Source organism: Lolium perenne, chromosome 1 (assembly GCF_019359855.2).
Source record: "Lolium perenne isolate Kyuss_39 chromosome 1, Kyuss_2.0, whole genome shotgun sequence".
Taxonomy (NCBI): domain Eukaryota; kingdom Viridiplantae; phylum Streptophyta; class Magnoliopsida; order Poales; family Poaceae; genus Lolium; species Lolium perenne.
The window spans coordinates 54,594,815-54,617,746 of record NC_067244.2 but is presented as its reverse complement, the minus strand read 5'-3'; the positions used below and the strand labels follow the sequence as shown (position 1 = coordinate 54,617,746).

At 50.7% G+C, this 22,932-nt stretch overlaps 1 protein-coding gene and 1 pseudogene across 2 annotated transcripts in view; both read right to left on the bottom strand.

Moving 5' to 3' along the window:
- LOC127292588 (protein REVEILLE 6-like) overlaps positions 1 to 22,594 on the bottom strand; it is a 42,437-nt gene extending 19,843 nt beyond the window's left edge. Inside the window, exons 1-3 of one of the 2 annotated variants that reach the window (XM_051322015.2) lie at positions 22,419 to 22,594; positions 21,728 to 22,316; positions 21,339 to 21,610 (exon numbers count right to left, since the gene is read on the bottom strand). In XM_051322015.2, coding sequence (XP_051177975.1) covers positions 21,566 to 21,610; positions 21,728 to 22,316; positions 22,419 to 22,579 — 795 coding nt within the window. In that variant the 5' untranslated portion in view covers positions 22,580 to 22,594 and the 3' untranslated portion in view covers positions 21,339 to 21,565. Of the gene's footprint in view, positions 1 to 21,338; positions 21,611 to 21,727; positions 22,317 to 22,418 lie in introns of those variants that run through there. The other variant, XM_051322014.2, reaches the window with a different exon arrangement.
- LOC139838527 (protein REVEILLE 6-like) lies at positions 7,400 to 8,735 on the bottom strand (annotated as a pseudogene).
- Positions 22,595 to 22,932: the final 338 nt, after the last annotated feature.

Here is a 22,932-nt window from a genome sequence, read left to right as displayed (position 1 = left end):
GCAATACTTATTGATGCTTGTCTTTAAGTACTATTCATGAAAAGTCTTTGCTGTATGATTCACTTGTTTACTCATGTCATATACATTGTTTTGATCGCTGCATTCATTACATATGTTTACAATATGATCAAGTTTATGATGGCATGTCACTCCAGAAATTATCTTTGTTATCGTTTTACCTGCTCGGGACGAGCAGAACTAAGCTTGGGGATGCTGATACGTCTCCGACGTATCGATAATTTCTTATGTTCCATGCCACATTATTGATGTTATCTACATGTTTTATGCACACTTTATGTCATATTCGTGCATTTTCTGGAACTAACCTATTAACAAGATGCCGAAGTGCCAGTTCTTGTTTTCTGTTGTTTTTAGTTTCAGAAATCCTAGTAACGAAATATTCTCGGAATCGGACGAAATCAACGCCCAGGTTCCTATTTTGCCCGGAAGCATCCAGAACACACGAGAACCGCCAGAGAGGGGGCACAGGGCCACCAGACCCTAGGCCGGCGCGGCCAAGGGGGGGCCGCGCCCCCCTATAGTGTGGGCCCCCCAGAAGTCCACCGACCTTGCCCTTCCGCTTATTTAAAGCCTCCGTCGCGAAAACCCTGATACGATCGACGAAACCCACAGAAACCTTCCAGAGCCGCCGCCATCGCGAAGCCAAGATCTGGGGGACATGAGTCTCTGTTCCGGCACGCCGTCGGGACGGGGAAGTGCCCCCGGAAGGCTTCTCCATCGACACCGCTGCCATCTCCACCGCCATCTTCATCAACGCTGCTGTCTCCCATGAGGAGGGAGTAGTTCTCCATCAAGGCTCGGGGCTGTACCGGTAGCTATGTGGTTAATCTCTCTCCTATGTACTTCAATACAATGATCTCATGAGCTGCTTTACATGATTGAGATCCATATGATGAGCTTTGTATCGCTACTAGTTGTGTGCTACTCATGTGATGTTATTAAAGTAGTCTATTCCTCCTGCATGGTGTAAAGGTGACTAGTGTGTGCACCGTGTGGTTCTTGTCGTAGGCTATGATCATGATCTCTTGTAGATTGTGGAGTTAACTATCATTATGATAGTATTGATGTGATCTATTCCTCCTTCATAGTGTAATGTGGACAGTGTGTGCACTATGTTAGTTCTTGGTTTATTTTGCAATGATCTATTATGCTCTAAGGTTATTTAAATATGAACATTGAATTGTGGAGCTTGTTAACTCCGGCATTGAGGGTTCGTGTAATCCTACGCAATGTGTTCATCATCCAACAAAAGAGTGTATGTAGCACATATGAGAAAGAGTTATTTATTATGCGATCAATGTTGAGAGTGTCCACTAGTGAAAGTGTAATCCCTAGGCCTTGTTCCTAAATACTGCTATCGCTGCTTGTTTACTGTTTTACTGTGTTACTACTGCTGCGTTACTACTGCTTGTTTACTGTCCTGGGCAAAGCACTTTTCTGGTGTCGTTGTCACTGCTCATATATATTCATACCACCTGTATTTCACTATCTCTTCGCCGAACTAGTGCACCTATTAGGTGTGTTGGGGACACAAGAGACTTCTTGCTTTGTGGTTGCAGGGTTGCATGAGAGGGATATCTTTGACCTCTTCCTCCCTGAGTTCGATAAACCTTGGGTGATCCACTTAAGGGAAAAACTTGCTGCTGTTCTACAAACCTCTGCTCTTGGAGGCCCAACACTGTCTACAGGAAAAGGAGGGGGGCGTAGACATCACTCCTCTCTTGTCTGACAGTATTTGCGCTATCAGCGTTGCGCGTGTCCCTCATCAAGTACAGAGGTGTTGATGCCTCCTTTGTACATATTGTTGTGCAGGATTAGGTTCTCGCTCTACAGTATGTGCCTTCCGAGTTACAGTTGAATGACTTCTTCATAAAGGTCCAGACTAGAGCCAACATGAGTTCTTCCTCTCCAAACTTAGTGTTGTTGATCCACCATCAATTTGAGGGGGCTGCTAGAGATGTATAGTCTCCCTTTTCTGTATATCCCCATTCTATAATGGGTTTCCTGCATTTTACACATATGTACATGTATTGGTCTTTTACCCTCTGTAATGATAGTTGATCATTCCCAACATCTTAGACCCTCTCTGGGCCAGGCATTGGGGTCATCTTAATGTCGCTACCTTGTTGAAGGCGTTGCCTTTGGAGCACATGATCAGCATCATTCTCATGGTTCTCGTTGCAGGTTCTCATGGTTCTCCTGATAATTGCACCTGCGAAGTGGGGTTTGGTGCGGATTTGCCGGCGACATTCCAAGCTCTTGAACTATGTGAGACGAAGACTCAAAGTATTGATCTGCAATTTTCTTTTTTAGCTAGCTTCTAGCAGTCGTGCTCCGATTGTATCTGGTTTTTCTTTTTTTGCACTTTGTGTCATTCTTGTAAGATGATATCCCTATCATCTTTATGTATTCTTGGCCGGTTGAGGGTTTTCTTAATTTAAAGTTCGGACTCTCTGAGCCTTATAACTAAAAAGGAACAAATAGTAGTGAACATGTAAAAACTGTTACTCCATCCGATCCATATTAGTTGATTTAATTTTATCTACACTACTAGGAAAAGGCCTAGCCGTAAGATTGACATCAGTGGCGCACCATGATGGCCGTGCGCCACTACTACTTAGCAGTGGCGCACCACAAAACGGTGGGCCACTGTTACAAATGTAGTAGTGGCGCACCTTGTTTGTGGTGCGCCATTACTAAATCCTGGCAGGAGGCCAGCTCCTACCCCAACCTAATAGTGGCGCACGTCGGCGAGGTGCGCCACTGCTACTTTGCTGACCTATGGCGCACGGCATAGTGGTGCGCCACTGCTAGGAGGTGGCCAGGGCCCCTTTAAAGATGAGAGGCTTAGCAATGGTGCACTGCCGCGGTGCGCCACTACTTGCTATGGCGCACCACCAACAAGGTGCGCCACTGCTAAGTTGGGCATGGTCGTGGGGTGCAGGTACCAGGTGAGCAGTGGCGCACCACTAAGCAGTGCACCATTGCTATGTCACCCTAGCAGTGGCGCACGGCTAGGTGGCGCGCCACTGCTAACCTGGGACCATTTCCTGCTTTTCCCCCTCCACTCACATGTGCCACCCACTTTCCCCAAACACTCTTCCCACCACCACCTCCCACCAAATCTGGATCTGGTCGTGTTGCCCCTCCTCCCCACCTCATTTTCACATATTCATTCACCCAAATTAAGTGGTAAACTTAATTTTCTTGATAGGTAAGTAAGGGTGAAGCTTTCTATAGCTCAATACCATATCAATCTCAACTTTTTTGCTCATCCAACACTCTCGGTCTCGCCGTATCGTTAACTTTGTTGCTTTTATGCTTTGTGTGTGACCGGTTACGATCGTCTTGCACACGTGTGTGTGCATATATGTGTTATGCGAAGCTCCACATGTGTTGTGCATGCATGAAGCATCACGTGCATGTGTGTTTAATTATATATGTGAAGCCTCCACATGTGTTGTATATGTGAAGCCTCCACACATGTGTTGCATGTTTTTGTTTGCAGGGATTTGAAATGCGATGGAGTTGCCAATATTTTGCCGAAACGTTGATTCATTTCCGTTTCGGCAAATAATGGGCATACTACGCATATAGATATGTCCTATTTTTAGGGAAGGTCATGCCAAAATTTTCTTTTGGTATACTAAGATATCCATTTTCTCTATACCCGCAGGCGACCATGGTCCGCATGATGAGCGAAGGCGTTGTGGCTAGGTTTTTGAAAGCCGCGACGGTCGAGATGATTAGAAATAACCAAAAGGAGATAAGATGTCCATGTCGAAGATGCAAGCTGACGAGCCTTATGGACCCTAAAGCCAAAATGGTGCGGGACCACCTTCTCATGCGTGGTTTCATGGATGGCTAGTGGGAAGGCGACGAAGATGATTATGAATTTGTCCATGGGATTTCAACAAGAAATAAGGAAGGAGGTGAGCACCATGTAGAAGATCCCGGACATGATCAGGATGTAGAAGATCCCGGACATGATCAGGATGTAGAAGATCCCGGAGATGATCATGATCACAATGTAGGAGATCCTGGACCTGATGATGAGGAAGATCAAGATGGAGGTCATCATGATGATCATGAAGATGAAGACGATGGACCATCGTCGATGGACTGGGTGCAGGACCCTTATCTTCAAGAGTTGCTTCTCAAGCAGACGAGTAACGCAAGAGCTGCCGCACGAGAGAAAGCCAAGATGGATCAACTGGAGGTAGACGCGGTTACTCCATTGTATGAAGGATGCAGGCCGGAGGATACCCGCCTGAAAGTAACGCTCATGGCTCTGGAGATGAAGGTAAAGCACAAAATGACCGACACATCCTTCAACGACAACATGTCATTCTGGCACGAACGTCTTCCCAAAGGTAACACGTGTCCGACTAGTATCGAGGAGGCCAAGAAAATCGTGTGTCCCCTGGATTTACCGCACGTGAAATACCATGTGTGCTTGAACGATTGCATCATTTATCGGGACGAGCACGCGGAGTGTACCATATGTCCGGAGTGCGGCGTCAGTTGGTACAAGAAGGGGAAGAAAGCTCCTCGGAAGGTGGTGTGGTAGTTTCCGATCACTCCTCGTCTGCAGCGGTATTTCGCGGATCCTAAACAAGCAAAGCTAATGCGCTGGCACGCGGAGATGAGGAAGGGAGAAGATGACGCATTGGCCGATGAGTTGGCACTTCTTAATTGCATTGGCCGATGATTAGAATGTCTGGTCACTTTTACACTCTGGGGTGGGGCCAGCGAGCCTGGTGTGATGGCACAAATATCAATCTCTTGTGCATCCTACCTGGCCTCGCTGACCCCATCCCTGAATGTTAATATTTGTTTCGACCAACAAAGTATGAGGCATTCCATTTAGTTCATACTAGCTACTTATCTCTTATTTGAGTTGGCAGTTCTTAATTGCATTGGCCTTTCTTCCATTTTAGTGCCGATGATTAAATTTTGTGGCCACTACACTTGGGGGAGGCGCTAGCGAGCCTGCTGCGATGGCACAAATATCAATCTCTTGTGCATCCTACTTGGCCTCGCTAACGCCTTCCCTAAATGTTAATATTTGTTTTGACCAACAATGTATGAGGTCCTTGTCATTCCATTTGCTTTGGTATTTCAAAATGTCGATGATTAGAATGTTTGGTCACCTGTACACTCGGGGACGACGCTAGTGAGCCTGGTGCGATGACACAAATATCAATCTCTTGTGCATCCTACTTGGTCTCACTAACTCCGTCTCTGAATGTTAATATTTGTTCCGACCAACAATGTATGAGGCCCTTCTCATTCCATTTGCTTTGATATTTCAAATGCCGATGATTAGAATGTTCGGTCACTACACTCCGGGGAGGGGCAAGTGAACCTGGTGCGATGACACAAGTATCAATCTCTTGTGCATCCTACTTGGTTTCACTTACCCCTTCTCGGAATGTTAATATTTGTTCCGACCAACAATGTATGAGGCCCTTGTCATTCCATTTGCTTTTAGTTCATACTACTTGGATCGTTTTTGAGTTTGCTCTTATTCGTTGCAAACATCTATGAGTGTGCACTAATATTTCTTTGGCTTGTGCATATGTGCAGATATGACGTGGTATGTCGTGTACAAGGGCAAGGTTCCCGGAGTCTACAACGACTGGGAGGAGTGTCGGAGACAAGTTCACCGTTTTAGCGGTAATAGCTACAAAGGGTACACCACTAGAGCGGAGACCGAAGACAGATACGCACGCTATCTGGCGGGAGAGAGGAGGGAGCGGAGGAGGAACCGGATGAAGACCACTTTCATCGGGATGGTGCTAGTAGTGACTCTAGCTCTCTTCTATGTGATGGTAGTTTAGATGATCGACCTTGTGTAATCACTAGCTCATTTGAGACTTTGTAACCCCGTAACTTGTCTAATATTTGAAATCTTGCGAATCATGGAGGCTAATGTGAAGAACTATGTATTGATATGATGTGCTGTTGTTTATATGTGTTATATATCTTGTATTGTGCTATTGTACTGTGCTATACAACTTGTATAAATACCTACCAGAATACAAAAAAAAAAATATTCGAAATAGTAGCAGTGGCGCACCAGTGGTCCATCAGTGGCGCACGGCCACTAAATAGCAGTGGCGCACTGCTCTGGACCCAGTGGCGCACTGTCCTATGATACCCTCCGAATGTAGCAATGGCGCACCACACATATCAGCAATGGCGCACGTCCTGGAGACAGCAGTGGCGCACGTCGACACGCAGCAATGGCGCACCACCTCGCTGAAACAGTGGCGCACCCCAAATTGCAGCAGTGGCGCACCAAGTCTAGACAGTAGTGGTGCACTGCAGCTGACCAACAGTGGCGCACCACGTTGGAGCAATAGTGATGCACCGCTGGACATGTAAATGGCGCACCATTCAGTGCGCCACTGTTATTCATGGTAGTAGTGGCGCACCCCTAGTGCGCCACTACTAGGAGTTAGCAGTGGCGTGATATCAGTGGCGCACCACTAGTGCGCCACTGATGGGTATAAGTGGTGCGCCACTGATTGCCCTTTTCCTAGTAGTGCTAGATTCATATGTATTTAGTTAAGTTTTTCGACTACATGCATGCGTATATAGACAAAGTAGAGAGTGATGTTTTGGCACATGGGAGCGTATGGTCCCTTTATTTTGAAATGCATGTTAGACATATTTAGAAATGTTAAAAAAATTAAAAAAAAAATTTCGCACGAACATCTTCATGTGCTACGCGCTCACAAAGTCTTTTCATGAAAAATTGACTTGCCGTGTGACGTGTGTAAAAAGGACAAAATTCGATGCTAAAACAAAGACTTGTCACAACATAAATTTTCTCTTTTTCACATAGACTACAAAAAATCAGGGATGGCAATGGGTACCCATCACCCACGTATGGGACAAAATATTACCCATGGGTTTGTAAACGGGAAAATATTATACCCATCGGGTATAGCGGGTATGGGTATGGGATCGTAGAACCCATACCCACGTACCCATTTACCCATCTAAATTTGACAAGTGAGCCGCTGTAATATTCTAAAGTACTTAATTTTACTCCTAATCACGTCTTCATGTTGCTAGGGGTGAACCTCACACTTCTCACACTTCTCGGGGTCACAATTGTTGGTAGGTTAGGGATGATTAGAGCCCTATTTATGATCGCTTCACCTCATGTCATATTTTTTGATTAATTTGATGTGTTTTAAGCATATATATTTTTTACCCGCGGGTACCCATTTACCCTGCCGGCAAAAATATCATTTTTTCGTGAAACTTGACGAACACACATATATTATGGAGATGTACATATAAAAAAATTATAAAAAAAATTTAACACTTGGAAATATATTTTCATGGTAGAGGGATCATACGCACCTAGGAGCCGAATTGAGTTCCTGCAATCAATATGGAGTACTACTATTTCACAACTGAATAGTAAGAATGATAATTTCTCAAACAAGTAGGACACTGTTAAAATTTCTGAAAACCATGTAGTTCACACCAATTCGGATTCTTTTTTACAAGAGCATGAGCCACGTTTTACACAAAGAATTAGTTTTCTACGCAAAATGAACCAATTCAACGAAGCTATGAACCTATTGCCTATGAAATTGTTTTTTCACATGTTAACTCTTCAGCCCCACTACTGTCAGTATATACAGTCCTCTTGGGCGATCGAGAAACAACCAATGCCATCGGCAAGTGCTAAGCACACAGGTTCGCTTCCAGATTCCGTAACACCACCACGATCTGCTCAAATCAAGCACGAGAGAAGACAAGTTAGATGAGACCTAAACCGAACACATAGGATAGGACCAACAAGGTGATGGACTGATGGTAGAACGTTGCAACGTGGGAGCAGCTGAAGCGCTTACCGTGTCCAGCACGAGGGGATCCACGCCGTGCAGCTGCAGCCTCTGAAGATGCGCCTCCACCGGGACAACCGCGTCGGAGGCGGCGAAGACGTCGCCGACGAACCGGTAGACCTGTGCGAAGCGCAGGTCGTCGGGAGACAGCGGGAGATCGATGGTTTCTTCGTGCTGGGAAGCGCTCCCGTGGTCTGGCCATGATCCGGCCTGCGCTTCGTGTTGAAGGCCCGGGACGCAAGGTTCAGGCGACGCGTACGCCCAGTCCATGTTCGGCACTAACATGTCGGCGTCGGGATGGAGCGGCGGCGGCTGGTGGTGGTGTAGGGCGGCGCGGCGAGGGTGGAGCGGAGGCGGGAGACACTCCTCGAGGCCAAGCTTCTGGGCCTTGAGGAAGTGCTTCTGGGCGTGGCTGCGGATCTGCACGCTCGTCTTCGTCGACACGAAGGCCTCGATCATCTTCCAGTCGCGGCCGAACCTGCAACCGGAACAGGAAAATGTGTCTTGTCAGTTCAGTTCAGAGTTACAAGTAAGTGAGAGCAGAGCAGCTGAGCACAGGGAAGACGGCGACTCACAGGTAGAGGGCGTGGAGGAAACGCTCGTGCTCCTCGTCGGTCTACCTCTCCCGCGGCCGCGTGATCGTGTACGGCTTCCGGAGCTTGTTCTTCTTCTCTACTGCCGGGAACGGCGCCGGTGGCATCCTGACGCCTCTCATCGTCGTCGCTGCCATCGTCTTTCTCTTGCAGGAGCAGAGGTGAGGATCTCTCTCGCAGGACCAGAACTGAGAAGCTCTCTCACAGTACAGGATGTCAGTGAAGTGATGAAGAGCCTATAGAGTGATGGGGCGTTAGACTACAGTGAAGTGATGAATCACGGAGGTAGCCGCGCGTATATGTAGTGTTCGGTCGACAGCCGGAGACGCCAGAACCGAAGCCGTGTGAGGCGTGCACAACGTGCAATATGTCTTTGCAAACCGGGCGACAGCAAGCTAGACCACACGTGCCCAACGCGTGGGTGGATTAGGCTTTGGGAGCTCCAGCTTTGCTTCACTGTGGTAACGATGGTTAGAGCAGGTCTAATAGACCCCGTAAAAGGGGCAAACCCGTATAATAATCATCATTATACGGGTTTTGGCTCTACCCGGCCGTCTAGCAGACCCCGTAAAACCGGCCCCCGTACCGATTTTTGCTGTTTTCGATTACGGGGCGGCTCCTCGCCCCTTACAAGTACAGGGTGGGAGGCTGAATACAGGGCCAACCCCCCACTCGTGGCGCGCTGAACTTTCACAAAATCGCAACTGCTTTCGCCAAATCGTGCCAAATCGAGCTGCTGCACGCACCCAATCGCGCCAAATCGAGCTCCTGCACTCTCCCAATCGCGCCAAATCGAGATGCTGCACAAGACTACGGGCATCGCCGTCGGCTGGTGTGCGCGCTTGGCCTGGGAGGCGCGCGGGCGGCCGGCCGGCCGGGCGGGCTGCGGCATCGAGGTGAGCGCTGCGGGCGCGGGTGAGGCTAGCAAAGCGGCCGGCGGGTGTGGGGGCGAGCGTGCTCGGCGGCTAGGGAACGGAGCGCGGGGTGCGCGGCAGCGCGCGGCGCGAGAGGCGAGCGCGGGCGGAAAGTGCGGGCGCGCGGCGCGGCCTTGGCGGGCGGCGGCGGGCGGGTGCGCGCGGCCGTGGGCCGGCGCGGGGCGAGCGCGGCCTTGGCGCGGGGCGAGCGCGCGGGCGCGGTAGGTCGGGCGGGTGCGGGCGCGGCCTTGGCGGGCGGGGGCGGGCGGCCGTGGGCCGGCGGGGGGGGCCGGCCGGAGACGCGGGGGCGGGCTGAAGCGGGGCTGTGGCGTATGCCGAGGAGGAAGAAGGAGAGGATGAAGAAGATGATTTTTTTTTTTTTGGCATATTTGGGAATATTCCTTTTTACAGTTTAGACATACGGGGTCTGCTAGCTCGGACGAGTTTTCGGCCGGCGAAAAGTGAATACAGGGCCCTCTACTCGCGTTTTAAGGGGCGAAAATATACGAGGCCTGTTAGACATGCTCTTAGGCCTGTCGAGTTCGGCCGAACATGAGCACCGTAGGCCGTAGCACTACAGCAGCCATGCCTGTGCCGAACGGGCGCGTGTACCACAACAAGTCGACAGCACTGCTGCGCTAACCCGCAGCAACTAAGAAGCTGCCGCAGAGAAAGTTCTCAATTCAAGCTTCGAAATCGAATTATTGTAGACCTCAATGTACTGCTGAACCGCAAACAGAGTTTGGTTTTGGTGGTTAGGTCCTTGTGGTGGAACCAGCCCGCCCAGGTTCAAGTCCTAGACTTGGCATGGGTGTTGCATTTACCTGGATTTATTCCAGGATTTAACCGGCGCTATGCTTTCAGTGGTAGGTGACGTGCCCGTCAACAGCGAGGCGCCAGTGGTGACTTCATCAACCTCAAGATATGCCGGCTCAGTCCCTCGGAGGTGCTCATAGGGGTAGGGTGTGCGTGCGTGCGTTCATAGGGGTGTTTGTACGTGCGTGTTTGTGAGCGTCTGCGTTGTACTGTGTTCTAAAAAAATGTACCGCTGAACCAAAGGATGTTCTATGGTACAAGCCTCAACTGAATATCGATGTTTTTTTTTTCCAAATGGAGCAGGAGCTGTGGGGGCAACTATTTCGCAATGGTAAGGGTGATGCAGTTGCGAGCTTTTAGCTGCGCCTTGCAAAACTTCAGTGGCAAATAAGCTAGCTAGAGTCAGGGCCCGCTCTATATTTTACGGGGTCCTACGGCGAGGTAACCAGGGTCCCTAAGACTAATATACATATGTGTACGTTTTTTTTCTGACAAAGAGCATATATATGTGTACGTGTATCGAGAAATATTGAGATATACCGTATATGTGTCTACTTTTAGATGCCCCTTTGCTTCAGTGCCCCCTCCCCCCCGCACACCCCCCCCCCACCAGTTTTGGCTGAGAAAACAAGGGCGACCACGATTGTGGGATACCCCTTCGGTGGAAGAGTATAATGGTCCTTTCAAAAAGCCCAGCATAGCATGTACGGGGCAAGTGTACGTATTTTTTATTTTGTATGACTGTGTGTGGCATCGTGTCTGAGGACACGTGTAGGGTGACGTGTCTAGAGTTTGGACTAGTATAGAAGTGGCACCGGGCCGCATCGCCTTCCCCGTCCCCTCCATTTCATCCCCGATTCGGCAAAGAAAACAATGTTTGAGTCTCTAGGCGAGTATTTGACTCCTCTAGACACTCGGGGACTACTTATGCGGGCATACCTAAATAGGCACCTCTCATTACCATACCCGGTGCGGTCCAAGTAGGGGCCCATGGAAGAACCAAGTAGCCCAAGTAAATTTAGGTTGCGCAAAGCACACAAAGGCCCATGGATCTGGCGTGTGCAACAAGGGCTAGGCTCAACTAAAGAAACTCCTCCAGGAGGGGCCGCTGGGCAAAGGCATGCGATACACCAAACCCTAGCTACGCTAGATCAATCGACACCATAGACATCTCGACGACCTTTGTAACCTCTTCAATAATACAAGCAGACAAGGAACACATAGGGTTTCTGTTATCACCAGAATTTGACCGGATCAGAGGTGGGCCGCGATTAAAGATGGGCTTGAAGAATATACATGGAAGGAATACATGAATCGGCCTTATATGAAAAGTTTGGGCTAGTTTGCCCGTGTATCTGTAATATAGTAGGATACGTGTCGATTAGATAGAGTTTGGCTCGTGCCCGGTTGGGATTATTCCCACGTTAGAAAGTCTACGGACTATAAATATGTATCTAGGGTTTATGAAATAAAAAAACAATCACGTTCACCACAAACCAATCTAGGCGCATCGCCAACTCCCTTGTCTCGAGGGTTTCTTCCGGGTAAGCATCATGCTGCCTAGATCGCATCTTGCGATCTAGGCAGTACACGTTTATTCGTTGTTCATGCGTTGCTCGTGCTGAAGCCTTGTTGATGGCGAGCAACGTAGTTATCTTAGATGTGTTAGGGTTAGCATCGTTCATCGTATCATATGCTGTCGTCGTGCAACCCTTAGACGTCTAGCCGCCCTTACACCTATCTTAGGTGTAAGGGCGGCACCCCGCTTGATCATTATTTAGTAGATCCGATCCGTTATGATTGCTCCTTGTTCTTCGAGGATTAGTTTAATATCTGCATAGTTAGGCCTTACAAACGGGTTGAAGGATCCAGTGGCGCGTAGGGTGTAGTTTGCTAGCCCTAGACAGGATGTTCCGGGGATCAACTTCGTGTTGGTTTTTAGGCCTTGTCTAGTGTCGGTTTACGATCACCGTGCGTGGCCGCCAGGCTCAATCACGAGTAGGATGTTCCGATTATGTGGTGAAAACCCTAAATCGTAGTAGGTCGTTTTAGCTTTATATTGATCAAGCAGGACCACCATATACTCGTACACCTCGTACGGATCATGGGTGGATCGGCGCTTTGAGCCGATTCACAGACAACCTCGACACCGATCGAGGCTCGTATTTAATGTTTATGTGTATGCCATGCAGAAACTAAGCGAGGCACATCCATCACCTTCCCGACCAGGTATAGGTCAGGTGGCACGCCCTTGCACCAAAGATCGGACGTGCGTGCCGAGTCTTTGCGGGCCGTCGCTCGGAGGGACCAGGGCCAGCCGCAGTCCTGGGAGCCTCCCGGCTCTACTGTGTTGCCCGTCGCTGCTCGCCGGTGGGTTTCTGACCGCAACATATTCTGGCACGCCCGGTGGGACAGTCTTCGACATCAACCGCATCGCCATCTACATCTGAGATGGCGGAAGGCACTCCAGTCACGTACGAGGATCTGACCGAGGAGCTCAAGAAGAAGTATGACGAGGTCAAAGCAATCCTCGAAGCCGACCTCATCGGCTCTTTTCACGTAACCCGCTCACATGGCATCGTGGAAAGGGTTCTCACCGAAGGCGCGCTCGATGGAGTGGACCTGTCCGCCCGTCGAAGAACGCACCAGGTCTCTCGCGTCAGAGATTAACTTCATGGTAGCTCATTCGCTACACCGCCATTATGAGAGCCTGGTGAACACTTTGGAGCGTGTCGCTCTTCGGGTGATCCAGGAAATCATGAGGCATCAGTACTCTCCGTCAGGACCAGCTCTAGGGACTCACCAAGGAGAGACGCCACTCCAGTCCCGACCGCCGCTGCCATTCGCGTTGGCAGCACCGTGTGCCGAATTCACCGGCATACGTCGTCTACAAGATCGGTGGTGACCCTAGTGACTACCGGTTCTTGCATGAGGCGCCTAAGGAGATCCCTCACGGATACACGTGCACATACGTGCTGCATCGCAGAATCGGGCACTCACAAACCAGATCGCAGCAGCGGGGACTTCGAACAAGCAGGAGGAATTTCGATAACAGATCTTGAGAAGCGACGTGGCTAGCTAAGTATGCCACTCCGACAAACCTCCGCAGCTCAGCTCCTGCAGCTGGCTCGTAGCTGGAAAAGCAAGCATGGCTGGCTAAGTATGCCACTCCGGCAAATCTTCGTAGTTCGACTCTGCAGCCAAGACCGCGGATCGATCAAGATAATCCCGAGAGACCAGTTCGGCATGGTGCCAAAAAGGAGGACAATCGGCTATTCCAAGCCGTACCCCAACGAGTACGAGTTGATCCCGCTACCACCCAAATATCGGCTCCCTGATTTCTCCAAGTTTAATGGATCAGATGGTTCCAGCTCCATCGAGCATGTGAGCCGATATTTGGCACACTGGGCACGATCTCAAAGCATCGATGAGCTGCGTGTGAGGTTCTTCGCACAGCCCCTCACATGATCGGCTTTCAGGTGGTACACATCGCTGCCACCGCACTCAATCCGGACTTGGAAGCAGCTTGGAAGAGCAGTTCCACATGCGATCACTCGTAGGCTTCCGAGGCCGGCATTGCCGATTTAGCACAAGTACGACGTAAGCGCGGAGAAACAAAGTGTCGAATACGTCCAGCGCTTCAGACCGTTAGGAACCGATGCTATTCGGCTCGTGTGACCGAAAAAGAAGCCGAGTTGGCGGTGGTGGGTCTCGCATCACCGATCAAGGACGTGGGCTCCCAAGCGTACTACCCTTCACCGGCGCACATGGTGCGTAAGCTGTCAGTATCTGAACCGCGCCACCCAGATGTATACCAGGATAAATTCAAGCGTGCGGTGGTCCCGGTTGAGGCAGATGAAGACGAAGGCTCATGGGAGATCAAGAGGTAGCAAGTGGCTGAATGGACTCGGGGCAAGCCCCGTGTCCCGCAAGTGGGTTAAGCCACAAGGTCCTCCAAGAGGGTTTGACTTCGACGTTACCAAAGCTGAGCAGATTTTCGACCTCTTACTTAAGGAGAAGCAGCTAAAGGTACCCGAAGGCCACAAGATCCCCACGGCGCAGAGCTGAACGGAAAGCCATACCGCAAGTGGCATAACACGTTCACCCATGCCACCAACGACCGCAGGGTGTGGCGGCAGCAGGTCCAAATGGCGATAGAACAAGGGCGTCTAATTTTCAGCCAAGACGCCATGAAAGTCGACACACACCCCTTCCCCGCCGTTAACATGGTGGAGTGCACTTACCCTGGAGGGTGCCAGCCAGATTCTCGTTCAACATCAACATGGTAGGACCTGGACACCACTGTAAGGACGGAGACGAGGGCAGCTGCTCTCATAGCAAGGACACGAGGAAGCCGTTCCACGCGATCGGCTCCGTCACGATGGCAAGCACTACATCACGAGAGGAGAAGTGAGGAATGTGAGATATCAGCGACCTCTCTCGATCACCTCCTCAACAAGTATGTGAGTCAATATGACCAACGCCGACGACCCAACGACGATGATGAAAGAGATCGTGCTGGCTAGGGACGCCAGAGACATCGTCGGCATGATCGCGACGAGGAGAGATATGAGCGCCACGCCAAGGAAAAGTCAAGAGAGCAAGACGACGAGGATAGGCACTGGACTGTCCCTTCTTCGTACACCGCTGGGATTCGTGAATGAGCCGATTGCCTACAATCGGCAATCGCCCGTAATGTAGACAGAAGAAGAAGGATGCAGCTAACGTGTCCGTGTTCAAACGTCTAGGGCCTCTCCCGCCTCGGAACAAGCACGCTGAGTCCTCTCGGGTGGAAGATCTCGAGGATTTGGAAGACGATGATGAAGAAAAAGAAGATAAGTACCACCGGCCAAGGTGGTGCCCTGATGGACTCAGCCGTTCCCAAAAGCGTAGGGTTCAGCGACTACGTGGTTTGGAGGAAGCCGAAAGGTTATACCTGCACACGTTGAGGAAGGCGCGGCCTGGTCTGGCCGCTAAAATTCAGCGAACCCTGGACGAAGAAGGTCGGCCACAAAGGAAAGAGTGGCGCCCCAGACAAAAGAAAGCCGATGATGAAACATCGGCTGGCACAAACATGGTGTTCATCCTTCCGATGGAGTTTAGTGCTCCAGGATTAGACGAAGCACCTATGGCACAACTTGACTGCGGCCCACAGCCAGTTATCTTTGAGAAGCCACGAGAAAGAAGCTACAGATATCTGAAGGCCCTGTACTTGCGAGGTTATATCAATGGGCAGCCTGTCAACAAGATGCTGGTGGACACCGGAGCGGCAGTCAACATTATGCCATACTCCATGCTACGTCGGTTGGGACACTCTAGCTCGGATCTGATCAAGACCAACGTGACACTGAGCGATTTCAACGGCCAAGCATCTGACGCACAAGGTGTTCTGAACGTGGATCTGACCGTAGGAAGGAAAACCATCCCTACGACGTTCTTTATTGTTGATAGCAAGAGCACCTATGCTGTCCTGCTAGGAAGAGATTGGATCCACGCTAACTGTTGCATTCCATCCACGATGCACCAATGCTTAATACAGTTGGATGGAGATGAAGTAGAGGTCGTCCATGCAGATGACTCAGCCGAGATTTCAACGGCTGGCATGAACGTTTGGGAGACAACAAGCCAAGAGCCACTCTCAGGCATCAATTTGGACGACTGCGAGCGCATCGACGTGACGAAGGACGGGGTTAGGCTGGTCTTATCCACCGGCCTGACTGTATAGTAAGAACAAACCTGTGGACAAACGTGGCGAGGCCGATCCTTGGGATCGGCCCCAAAGATCTATGGAGGAACATTGCAAAACCTTCATTGAGCGATTCAATCAACATGGAGGCCGATTCCAGCAATCGGCCAAAATTATCCTCACCATACGTTCTGCCTGTGTTCAACGTCGATCTAATGGGCAGCGATTTTACGTCGGCTGATGAGCTGGAGAAAGTACACATTAGTCCTAACGGAGCCGACGTTCAAATACAGTGCCTTGGCTAACTACAGAGCCGGTATCCGCAGTTACCTGGCAGATTCGGCTCGGGGGGGCACCTAATCAGATGAACATGTGCGATACATGTGCAGTAAAATATTGGGGGGCCGATAAAAAAATCGGCCAGTAAAAAAAAAATTCTCATGGTATACAGCCGATGCACGGACATCGACTTTAGAGCTAAGAAACAAAGCCGATGCACAGCCATCGACTCTAGTACAATTACACAGGATCTACCCGCTGCGTGTTCAAGACGATCGGCTTTCAACGGAAGAAAAGGTGATCGATGGGGGCAAGTTTGGCTGGCTCTGCATGGTGGCTGTCTCAGAATTACTTGAGTTCAAAGCCCTTTGTCTGATCTGTGCATCCTCACCGCTATTCTCGCCTTGACTGAGGCTCGGGGGGCTGCTGGCCTGGTAGATGCTCTGTTTTTGGAAGCCGATTGGGGTGTCATCGGCTGGTCCTGCGTCGCAACCTTCTTCAAAAATGGTGAGTTCTTGCAGAAGAGGATCACTGGAGCTGGTGGGAGGAATTTAAGGGCTCTCTTGAAGGCAAGGGTCTTCCACATTATCCACCAGATCTCAAAGTCATCAGTCGAAGAGTTGAAGGATAGATTGTGAAGGACCGATGCGTTGCCATCGACTCATTGAGCATTGGCTAAGTGAACAATCGGCAAAGTCAGTATGAGGGGAAATCGGCTAAATTAGCTTAAAGGAAATCGGCAAAATCGAATTGGGGGAAATTCTTCATTGATAAACAGGATTTCTTACATAAAGAGCTGATTGCTCTCAAAAGGAAGTACTAGGGGATACATGGCCCATCTACTACTACTGATCCTATGCTAAGGGTCCTATCTACGGGCCGTCGCTGCCCTCGTCGTCGCCGTCGTCGCCGCTGTTGGCGCTACTCCCGGCGGGCTCGTCGTCGCTGCTGCAGCGGCCGCCGGCAGGGCCCTCGTTGTCCTCGTCCTCCTCGTCAGCATCGTCGTCGTCGCTGTCGAAGTCGCTGAGGTTCCCCGGCCAGGGGCAGAAGCGCTTGGCCGGCGGTTCGTCGGAGGAGGTGTAGTCCTCCTCCTCCTCCTCCTCCTCTTCCTCCTCGGAGGAGGTGAAGTCATCCCAGGAGAAGCGATCGTCATCGCTCTCCTCCTCCGTTTCCCCGCCGGCAAGGAAGCGGAGGTCACTTTCCCCGTCGGTCGAGGACTTGTCGTCCTCAGACCGGACGGAGAAATCGTGACTGGACTCCTCCCCGGCTTCGATGGCGCGGCGGATGTTGGCCGCATGGGCCTCCTCCGGGTCCCACTCCGGCGTCGGCTCGCGGGAGGAGGAGGATTGGGTGGAAAGACCCGATGAGGCAGAGGAGGAAGAAGACATGGTGGCGCAGGAGGGCTTTTGGAGTGCTAATGCGAAGGGGATGAAGAAGCAAACTGTTTGGAGCAGTTAAATAAAAGGGGATATAGTGGAGATTCAATGCCACAAAGAAGCTTCGAGGAAGTGGTGCCCAACAAAAAAATTGCCCGGTCACGCGGAGAAGTGGAAGAGGCAAGGCATCATGATGAAGGATACTGCGACGGTTCTGCTCTGCCACGACATGACCCAACGAAGAAAAAGCAGAGTGATTTTGGAATTGTCATTTCCAAAACCAGGGGGCATGTGTTATCACCAGAATTTGACCGGATCAGAGGTGGGCCGCGATTAAAGATGGGCTTGAAGAATATACATGGAAGGAATACATGAATCGGCCTTATATGAAAAGTTTGGGCTAGTTTGCCCGTGTATCTGTAATATAGTAGGATACGTGTCGATTAGATAGAGTTTGGCTCGTGCCCGGTTGGGATTATTCCCACGTTAGAAAGTCTACGGACTATAAATATGTATCTAGGGTTTATGAAATAAACAACAATCACGTTCACCACAAACCAATCTAGGCGCATCGCCAACTCCCTTGTCTCGAGGGTTTCTTCCGGGTAAGCATCATGCTGCCTAGATCGCATCTTGCGATCTAGGCAGTACACGTTTATTCGCTGTTCATGCGTTGCTCGTGCTGAAGCCTTGTTGATGGCGAGCAACGTAGTTATCTTAGATGTGTTAGGGTTAGCATCGTTCATCGTATCATATGCTGTCGTCGTGCAACCCTTAGACGTCTAGCCGCCCTTACACCTATCTTAGGTGTAAGGGCGGCACCCCGCTTGATCATTATTTAGTAGATCCGATCCGTTATGATTGCTCCTTGTTCTTCGAGGATTAGTTTAATATCTGCATAGTTAGGCCTTACAAACGGGTTGAAGGATCCAGTGGCGCGTAGGGTGTAGTTTGCTAGCCCTAGACAGGATGTTCCGGGGATCAACTTCGTGTTGGTTTTTAGGCCTTGTCTAGGGTCGGTTTACGATCACCGTGCGTGGCCGCCAGGCTCAATCACGAGTAGGATGTTCCGATTATGTGGTGAAAACCCTAAATCGTAGTAGGTCGTTTTAGCTTTATATTGATCAAGCAGGACCACCATATATTCGTACACCTCGTACGGATCATGGGTGGATCGGCTCTTTGAGCCGATTCACAGGACAACCTGAGAGCCGATCGAGGGTCGTATTTAATGTTTACGTGTATACCATGCAGGAAACTAAGCGAGGCACATCCATCACCTTCCTGACCAGGTATAGGTCAGGTGGCACGCCCTTGCACTAGCATCGGACGTGCGTGCCGAGTCTTTGCGGGCCGTCGCTCGGAGGGACCAGGGCCAGCCGCAATCCTGGGAGCCTCCCGGCTCTACTGTGTTGCCCGTCGCTGCTCGCCGGTGGGTTTCTGACCGCAACAGTTTCTCCTTCGGAGGCCTGAAGCTAGGTAAAAATCGCTTAGTTCTCTGTGTTGTGCTTGTACGCCGTTGAAACCTCCAATAAGCTTCTTCCCCAAAACCCAAGTTCATCATCTATGGGCATTTCCGTGGTTACCCCACGTCACCGGGGCACGGAGGTTGGTCCGCGCAGTCGGCCAGATCGATGGAGGTTGGTGTGTGTGGTGCGGCGTGGGGTGCGGATGTGCTCCTTCGACCTTGGTGGCTTGCTGGTTGAGAACAATGGGAAGAGGGGAATTCGTGCACGTGCGGTCAGGGTGAACCGCGGCCGTCGGGGCTAGAGCAGTGGCTCCTTGGTAACCCTCTTCTCCTTCGTGTTTGATCCCAGTGGTGATATTCTGTGTTCTTGAGCGTCGGCCACCTAGTCTCCGGCGATCTTACGGGAATTAGTCCCTCCTTTTTGCTTCCTCAATGCCTCTCCGGTGATGTTGTTGATTCCTGGTGGGTTTCGCCATCTAAATGTAGGTGTAGTCTCCACTGGGTCCTTTATCCGTCTCCGACATTCCTCGATGCTATCTCGCCTCGCCTCCTAGGGTGGGTGTCCAGGAGGATAGTGTGGGTGCGCTCCATGCTCTCTGGAGTGGCTGCTTAAGGAAAACCGCGGGCTCAGGCGAAAGCCTTGCCTAGTCGTCTAGTGCCGATGACGATGGCGGTCATGGCCGTCCTTTCCCTCGTTGGAGGCATCCTCGTTGAACCCCGATCCTTTCCCTTTTTGACCTTGTGCCTCTAGGTGAAAGCTTATGTTAGAGACGTATAGTTTACATTTTCTGTATATCCCCATTCTATAAGGGTTTCCTTAACTTTAGACACATGTACATGTATTGGCCTTTTGCCCCCATGTGAATGATAGTTGCTCATTCCGAACATGGTACCAGAGCTTAGGTTAGACTCTCCCCTCACATATCAACTCGTGTTGTTCTACGCCGCCGCCGACGAACTTTCCGACTGTGTGCTGCTTCTCCTTATTCCTCAAGTTGTTGCTCATCTTCCTCCCCACGATCTTATCTTATCGTCGCAACTCTACGTACATCTGATGGCTTCTATATCTCCCAGGAGAAGCATATTCAGGATCTCCTCACTCGTGTCGCTCTTGGTAATGAGCGCACCGTGAAGACTCCTATGGAGCTCAATGTGCATCCTTCATGCCACTAATGGTGATCCTCTGCCTAACCTGACGCGCTACCGTCACTTGGTTGGGAGTCTTCTCTACATCGCTATCGCTGTCACACGTCCAGACATCTCCTATCATGTACACATTCTGAGTCAGTTTATGTCTGCTCCCACCACATTCCACTACAGTCACCTTCTCTGTGCCCTACGATATCTTCGTGGCACGATCTATCGTCGCCTTATTTCCTCGTTCCAACTTCGTACAGCTCCATTCCTACTAAGATGTTACATGGGATAGTGATCCGTCAGATCGCCGGTCCCTTTCTGCCTACTGTGTTTTTCTTGGTGGTTTCCTCATTGCTTGGAAGACCAATAAACAAATTGCAGTCTCTCGTTCGAGTGTAGAGGGTAAGTTGTGAGCGATGGCTCTCTTGACGGCAGAGGTGACTTGGTTACGGTGGTAATTGGAGGACTTTGGTGTTTCTGTTGCCGCACTGACTCCTCTCTTGTCAGTATTTGCGCTATCAATGTTGCGCGTGTCCTGGTGAAGCATGAGCTCACCAAGTACATAGGTGTTGATGCCTCCTTTGTACATACTGTTGTGCAGGATCAGGTTCTCACTCTACAGTATGTGCCTTCCAAGTTATAGTTGAATGACTTCTTCATAAAGGTCCAGACTAGAGCCAACATAAGTTCTTCCTCTTTAAACTTAGTGTTGTTGATCCACCGTCAGTTTGAGGGGGCTGCTAGAGATGTATAGTCTCCCTATGTGTATCCCCATCTATAATGGATTTCCTGCATTTTACACATATGTACATGTATTGGTCTTTTAACCTCTGTAATGATAGTTGCGCATTCCCAACAGCTTAGACCCTCTCTGGGCCGGGCATTGGGGTCATCTTAATATCGCTACCTTGTTCAAGGCGTTGCCTTTGGAGCACATGATCAGCATCATTCTCCTGGTTCTCGCTGCAGGTTCTCATGGTTCTCCTGATAATTGCACATGCGAAATGGGGTTTGGTGCGGATTTGCCGGCGTCATTCCAAGCTCTTGAACTACGTGAGACGAAGACTCAAAGTATTGATCTGCAATTTAAAGGTGAGTCAATCAATATGGAGTACTACTATTTCACAACTGAATAGTAAGAACGATAATTTCTCAAACAAGTAGGACACTGTTAAAATTTCTGAAAACCATTTAGTTCACACCAATTCGGATTCTTTTTTACAAGAGCATGGGCCACGTTTTACACAAAGAATTAGTTTTCTACGCAAAATGAACCAATTCAACGAAGCTATGAACCTATTGCCTATGAAATTGTTTTTTCACATGTTAACTCTTCAGCCCCACTACTGTTAGTATATACAGTCCTCTCGGGCGATCGAGAAACAACCATGCCATCGGCAAGTACTAAGCACACAGGTTTGCTTCCAGATTCCTTAGCACCAGCACGATCTGTTCAAATCAAGCACGAGAGAAGACAAGTTAGATAAGGCCGAACACACAGGACCAGCAAGGTGATGGCTCGTAGAATATGGTAACACGGGTTCAGCATGCAGCTGAAGTGCTTACCGTGTCCAGGACGAGGGGATCCACGCCGTGCAGCTGCAGCCTCTGAAGATGCGCCTCCACCGGGACAGCCGCGTCGGAGGCGGCGAAGACGTCGCCGACGAACCGGTAGACCTGGGCGAAGCGCAGGTCGTCGGGAGACAACGGGAGCTCGATGGTTTCTTCGTCCTGGGAAGCGCTCCCGTGATCCGGCCATGCCCCGGCTTGCGCGTCGTGTTGGAGGTCCGGGACGCAAGGTTCAGGCGACGCATACGCCCAGTCCGTGTTCGGCACCAGCATGTCGATGTCGTGTTGAATGTCCGGGACACGAGGCTCAGGCGACGCGCATGGACAGTCCATGCTCGGCAGAAGAATGTCGGCGTCGGGGTGGACCGGCGGCGGCTGGTGGTGGAGGAGGGCGGCGCGGCGAGGGTGGAGCGGCGGCGGCTGGTGGTGGAGGAGGGCGGCGCGGCGAGGGTGGAGCGGCGGCGGGAGACACTCCCCGAGGCCGAGCTTCTGGGCCTTGAGGAAGTGCTTCTGGGCGTGGCTGCGGATCTGCACGCTCGTCTTTGTAGACACGAACGCCTCGATCATCTTCCAGTCACGGCCGAACCTGCAGTCCAAAGAGAAAGATGCGATCTCGTCAGTTCAAAGTTACAAGCAAGTGCGAGCAGAGCAGGTGAGCACAGCAGTCAGCAGTGAGACGGCGACTCACAGGTAGAGGGCGTGGAGGAAACGCTCGTGCTCCTCGTCGGTCCACCTCTCCCGCGGCCGCGTGATCGTGTATGGCTTCCGGAGCTTGTTCTTCTTCCCTGCTGCCGGGAACGGCGCCGGCGGTATCCTCTGGCCTCTCATCATCGCCGCCATCTCCGCCATCGTCTTTGTCTCTCTCTCACTCTCACTATCAGGAGCAGAGCCGAGAAATTTTCTTGCAGCCGCAGGAGCAACAGTGAGGAGTGTATAGAGGAGTGAGTCGCTAGACTGCAGTTTAGTACTGAAGAAGGGAGGAGCAGCAGCAGAGCGCGCGTATATGTAGTGTTCGGTAGACAACCGGAGACGCGATAATCGAAGCCGTGTTGAGGCGTGCAACACGTGCATTATGTCTTTGCAAACCGGGCGACAGCAAGACCAAACGTGCCCAACGTGGGGATTAGGCTCACACGTGCACCAGTAAGGCACACGGTTTTGGGAGCACCATCTTACTTCACTTCGGCAACGCTGGTTAGGCA